General features: G+C 44.0%; 1 protein-coding gene across 1 annotated transcript; it reads right to left on the reverse strand.

The window, feature by feature from the left end:
- Positions 1-701: 701 nt before the first annotated feature.
- LOC308332770 (transcription factor Sox-8-like) lies at positions 702-5,879 on the reverse strand. The gene is made up of 3 exons (XM_080788847.1): positions 5,362-5,879; positions 4,749-5,020; positions 702-4,385 (listed from the first exon to the last, which is right to left on the reverse strand). The coding sequence occupies exons 1-3, from the start codon at positions 5,778-5,780 to the stop codon at positions 3,520-3,522; spliced, it is 1,557 nt and encodes a 518-aa protein (XP_080644973.1). The 5' UTR covers positions 5,781-5,879; the 3' UTR covers positions 702-3,519.
- Positions 5,880-6,147: the final 268 nt, after the last annotated feature.

Below are 6,147 nucleotides of genomic sequence, written 5' to 3' on the forward strand. Positions count from 1 at the left end.
ACCTTGTTGGCATTGCATTATCAGCCACAAAACAACATGAAAATACATGTTGTTATTCTACACTACACATGTGTTACTACAAAGAGGCACAGTGGCCAGCAGATGTGTTTCTGTGGGTGGCAGTGGCTCAGGAGGTAGAGTTGCCGTCTTGGAATCAGAAGGTTCCTAGTTTTACGACCAGCTTTACCTGTCCGGGGACTGCCTGTTAGTCTGACCGCCCGTTAGTCTGACCTGGCCAGTTAAGACTGAGGTTAGGGTTATCAACCTACGTGGAAGGTTAAGACTGACGTGTGGCCGGTTAAGACTGAGGTCAGGGTTAGCGACCTATGTGGCCGGTTAAGACGGAGGTTAGGGTTAGGGGTAGTGTTAGTACTTCGTTCGGAATTGTGCCTCCTGGTCACATGTTTCCTTGAGCAAGACACTAAAGCCCTGATGGCTCCTGTTGAGCAGGGTTGTGCCTCGCAGGGTTTCCTCTGCCATGAATGTTTCGTGCAGCTCTATGAATAAAGCTGCTATATAAATGCACAATTTACCATGTGCTCATAAAGACTGCATTTGGTGCACAGTGGCTAAATTAATAATTAATTGGCAGTAAATGTCTCCAAATTAAAAATAAATAAATGAAGGCAATATTTAAAATAGTTTTACTGGAATGTACAGTATTCTCTGTATTATAATAGAACACATTATGAGAACACCACAAGATGGGGAAGACATTTATAAGCAAAAGAAGCCTTTAGTGGACACTGCTCATTTTTCATTCTGGCCAGCAGATGGCACTCCTCTCATATCGATATCAGCAGCCATGCATGTTAGACTGTCAGATTTACTTTGCCATGTGCATTCATCCAGAGCCATGTGCCCTGTCAAAAGGTATTGTAGGGGTAGGCCTACAGGTTTTGATCAACACATACAGTCATACAGTGCATGTACATGTTACAAAATTGTTGGTCTCCTGACGGATCTGGCCACTCCTGCATTAAACACACTGACACACAAATACACGCATGCAAACTCCGGCAAGGTCTCCAAGGGAATCATGGGTAAATCAATGTTGTTTCTGTCTGGCAGGGTTGTTGTCATTGGCAACCATATTGCCATGGTAAACTGGTCAGACAGTGAGCCACTGAGATGTAAGTCACTGCCACAAAGGAAGTCTTTTAAACAGGGTGGGACCTCTGAAGCACTATGTTTGTCATGAAGCTGAACTGAATGCTCAGTAAACCACTGGCACTCACTGTGGGCCATTTAGTGTGTGTGTGTGTGTGTGTGTGTGTGTGTGTGCGTGCGCGCGGATGCGAGCGTACGCACGCACGCATGTACGTGCATTGTGCACATACACCCTAATACATGGTTCCTTTTTCTTGTTTTCTCACAATCAAAGCATGTTCAGACACATTAAAACACATTTATTAATCCAATAAATCAATATTTTATGATAAATTAAATTGCATTTAATCAGGAAAAGAGATTAAACTCATATATCGGTTATATGGCTCTGTACTTCTAAAAGACAGCATACTAGTCACTGCAACTCAGGTTATTATGTAAAATCTGAATCCAATCTAATCTGAAATATAACACTTCCTCTTCTGCATTTTTCATAACAGTGTCAGTGATACAATTGTGTTGAGGCGAGGAAGGGGGTCCTGTTGGAAATGTGACATTTTGTGACATGTCTCTTTATAACACAGTAAAATCCTCAGTGCTAACTTGTAACTCAAGTGTACAAGCCAGGCCAGTTGAGTTGATGTGTGGTGCTCTTATGTCTATAGCTATGGTCTATAGTCTAGATTCTGCAGCAGATGCAAAAGTACCAATGCTACCATTTCTAGTTTGAATGTCAGAGGTCAATTATTACTTCTCCTCACTCGTTACAAAGAAAGATGGGTTTCATCATTTCTGCAAACAAAGGATTGAAATTCCCCTTCAGATCACTCCAGAGTGTCTGATTACCCAGAGGCCCCTTAGTAGCTTATTTGGGTGGCAGGGCATTTGACATTAATAGTTAGAATAGAACTGTAACTAAGCGGTCCAATAACTGATTGATGGCAGCATTTTGTTGTCCTAGACGGAGTGTCAACTACAATGCATCAAATCACAAATCAGCATTGCATTGTAAGCCATTTCTTTATTTCATATTTATTTTCATAAACCTTTTGTACTGCCCTTTATGGAAAACTACAATCCAGCTGTCCTGTCCATCATTTAGTGTAGCAGGAGTGTAGCAGACAGTTCCAACTGGGACGGAACCATGAAATTCAGCTAATCCCCAGCACAGGAAACATAACTGCCACACCTGTTCGCCTGTTGATAATCTGGAAACCATGCTGCAATGAGTGACAGTCAACAGCAGACTGGTTTCAGAGGGGGGAAAGGTTGTGCATGAAATATGTATTGGAACTTTGGAACATATATTAAACTTTAAACTGTGAATATGTTTATTTTATAATATTAACTTTTTATTCCATGTGGATTGTGGAACTTCGTAAACTCAGGTACAAATTAATAAATAGCATGGATTGAAAATTTAATGTTATAAAAAAATACAAGTACATTAACAAAGTCTGGGTTTTACCTTATCTTGATTGATACTCCAAACCAGTATTTTAACCAGCTAAGTATGAACCCATAATATTACTAAGTTTAACTTCCTTTTCTGGCCTCAAGACTGAAATTGGAGCATAACAGTCGAAAATCATGTGTTTGCATAATCAAATGTATTGTGCAATACTATAGAATGTTGAAACAATTCTTGGAATTCCAAAAAGGAAGCATAACTATATGTTTCATTATTCTGGACTCAGGGTTATTGAGGAACCCCCCCTGCCCTCACAGAGGTATCACATATTTATGTAAATTTCCAAGTCATGACAGGCAATGTCCTTTCTGTTCTACTGCTAGACTGCAATACATTCATCTGGTGAATGTATTGCAGAATTATATACTGTAGAAGGAAGTATATAATTGTCCACTGGTCCATTCTTGGCCAAAATGAAAACCAGTAAAATTCTTACTCTCCAGGGACAAACTTGAGTCACTGCTACATTCTGTACCAAAAAGGCACATACTGTACTGTTTCCGTCTTCTCCGTTTTAATACAAGGAAACAGTCTTTGTGTCCCATAATGGTGTGCAGTTCATACAATGTACTCCAACTCTGATTATTACTCCAAGTACTCAAATTTGAAAGCATTGCACAGAGTAAAAAAAGAACAAAAGAAAAGAACCACAAGCCCCTTTGGGTGGTTCCCATTGCACTGTCCTGTGTACAGTACATTGGTGTTGAATGACGTATCCTCATAGGACTTTAAATTAGAAAGATGCTGTCTTACGATGAAAATAATGGATGAATAATGTGGTGATTTAGTTTGATTCTTTAACAATAACCTCATAATAACTCAAACCACCACATCTTAAGTGACAAATTATTTTAAAGCTGGGCAGTTGAGCAAACAACACATTTAAAGCCTCAGCATCATTAAAGATCTTTGGTTCCTCTTCTTCTCCTCCTCCTCCTTCAGGGCCTGGTAAGGCCGGTGTAGACAGGCTGCTCCCAGCCAGCAGGCGGACTGTGAGGAGGAGGAGCCAGGGCTAGGCTGTTAATTAGAGGCGAGGTGTAGGCCCTGCGGGATGAGTGGAAATAGGGGTACTGGTAGAGCCCAGCGGTATACCCGGGGTAGGCACTGTAGAAGCCACTGGGACTCTGTAGGTCGGTGTAGTCGCAATGCCCAATGGAGGAAGATGAACTGGATGTGGAGGAAGAGGAGGTGGTGATGGAGGAGGTGGGGATAAGGCAGGTCCCCGAACCAAGGGAGGTGTATTCGGGGTGGGGTGGTGGTGGGGGTGAAGAAGAGGAGGTAGACGAGCAGTGGGAGGAATGGCTGCTGTAGTGGCCGGGACTCATCTGCTCGGTTTTAATGCGAGGTCTGTGGGTAATGTCAGCATGTGTCCTGCTGTTGTTGTCAGTATTGGATGAAGATGGAGAAGGTGAAGGCGATAATCCGGCCATAGAACTTCCATTTTTAACAACCCAAGGGGACACTCCTTCAGAGTGAGAGTGGGTGTAAGACAGGGGTACCGAATGGTTGCTAGGTCCATGCCCGCTCTCCGCTGGGGGTAAAGGGGCGGATCCGTGGCCATTGAGAGGCAGGTATTGGTCGAACTCATGGACGTCAAACCCTTCCATGGTGCTGATGACATCAGTGCTGAGCTCTGATATATCCACGTTACTGAAGTCAATGTTCTGACGACCAGTGTTGGGAATGGAAACAGAACCACTATTGATGCTGCTGCTGGTCAGGGGACGGTGTCCCTCATGCTTGATACCCAGGGGAAGGTCTGTTTTGGGGGTGGTAGGAGGTGTCGGCGGTCCGTGGGGGTGTCCTAGGGTTCCGGAGAAATAAACAAAATAAAAATCATCATAGGGCATGCAGCCTTACTGCAAGCTATAGCTGAACTATTGCAGGACTGTATCCATTATTCTGTTTTCTTTAGTCAGAAATGGCAAGGAATGACTCATAGGTTCAGAGTCTACAGTTTTATGTTACTGTATTAAATGGACCTTTATGTAAAATGATATCCAAGACTTTGTCAAGCAATAGTAATACTATAAAAAGCAATAAGCAATACTTAATATACCAAACTATATGAGAAATTGAGCTTAATTAAAATATAAACACTGTACGACAACTTGGATTTGAACTACCGGTATTCAAATCAACACACTGCTGAACCCAGTCCACTCACCTGTCCTGTCGGAATGGTAGTGAGGGTGTCCATCCCCAACACCCACCAGCCGAGACATGCCCGGTTCAGTCTTATACAGGCCTTGTTGCTGGTGATGCGGATGGTGTGGTTGTTGGATCAAGCCAGCTCTGGGGACTGAGTCTCCTTGGCCAGGTTTGGTGATCTTGCGTCTCCGAGGCTGGTACTTGTAGTCTGGGTAGTCCTTTTTGTGTTGAAGTCTCAGGCGCTCAGCTTCTTCAATGAAGGGCCGCTTCTCACTCTCAGAGAGCAGACTGTGGAGGAAAGGGCCAAGTTTGGCTTATTGGTTTACACACACACACACACAAACATATGTTAATTTACTTTGGGTTGAAGTTATATTGCAAAGAGATCTGTAGCATATGAGTCTGACCTCAGTGCAACATAACCTCCCTTATACAACTTAGCCTATGTATGTAGGCTATGCAGCATAATAATATGACACTGAATACAATTCATATTAGATCATAATGGTGTAGCTCAAATCAGATCACATTCAATGGGCTGTGCGTAATGCCCATCAACGATAGGCATGTCAATCAATTTGACTTCGTTGTCACTATCCAAATCCATGTTTGGTTTGAGAGTTGCTCACCGCCAGAGTTTCCCGAGAGTCTTGCTGAGTTCGGCGTTATGCAACTGCGGATACTGGTCCGCGAGTTTCCTCCGCGCTGCTTGTGCCCAAACCATGAACGCGTTCATCGGCCGTTTGACGTGAGGTTTGCTCTTCAGCCCTCGCTCCCCGTGAGAGGGCATCGGCACCAACGACCAGTCGTAACCTTTGAGCACCTGCGACACCGCGTCGCGGATGCAAGCGGGGAACCTTTCATCTTCTGGGTTATCTGGATCGCTTTGCGCTTTGTGCGCAATCCCGGGAGGGCGAGCTGGCCCCTGCCCGTCAGACCCTGTTGGGGAGGTCGGCGGTTCTGAATCGGACTCGTGCTGGGACATAGAGCTGCCTGTGCCCGCTGGACTGCATGCATGCTCAGTGAAGGATTTGTGTTCTTCGGTCATTTTTCGTGAACAAAAATGTTTTTGATTATATCGTCCAGACCCAGATGTCTCCAGCACCAAGTGCGCCTTGACGCACGCTGCTCGTCAGGACGTCGAACAGTCACAGGAAAGTTTGGGGCTACTGAAATTTTTCATTTAGCCACTTTTACTTCTCACCCAAGTTCACGCCCCTTTCTTCCTATTGGCTTTCTTTTTTTATTTTTTATTACCATTGACGTTCCTCCCATGATCTGCCCGTGGGATGGAGAGAGAGGCAGCAGCTGCACCGTTGGGTTGAAAATTAATTTAAGTGATATCTCATGATTATTTTGACTGGGGATTCATTATAGCACATTTCAGTTAAATGACAGGACCACGCCCACCCTGC

Source organism: Protomyctophum bolini (assembly GCF_963924005.1).
Source record: "Protomyctophum bolini genome assembly, chromosome: 18".
Taxonomy (NCBI): domain Eukaryota; kingdom Metazoa; phylum Chordata; class Actinopteri; order Myctophiformes; family Myctophidae; genus Protomyctophum; species Protomyctophum bolini.

Bases quoted from the DNA above. Each gene is read 5' to 3' on its own strand.
- LOC308332770 (XM_080788847.1), bottom strand. From the start codon at position 5,780: ATGACCGAAGAACACAAATCCTTCACTGAGCATGCATGCAGTCCAGCG. The intron at 5,021-5,361 runs GTGAGCAACTCT...TTTCCTCCACAG, and splicing joins ACTCTCGGGAAACTCTGGCG to TCTGCTCTCTGAGAGTGAGA. The intron at 4,386-4,748 runs GTGAGTGGACTG...CCGGAACCCTAG, and splicing joins CTACCATTCCGACAGGACAG to GACACCCCCACGGACCGCCG.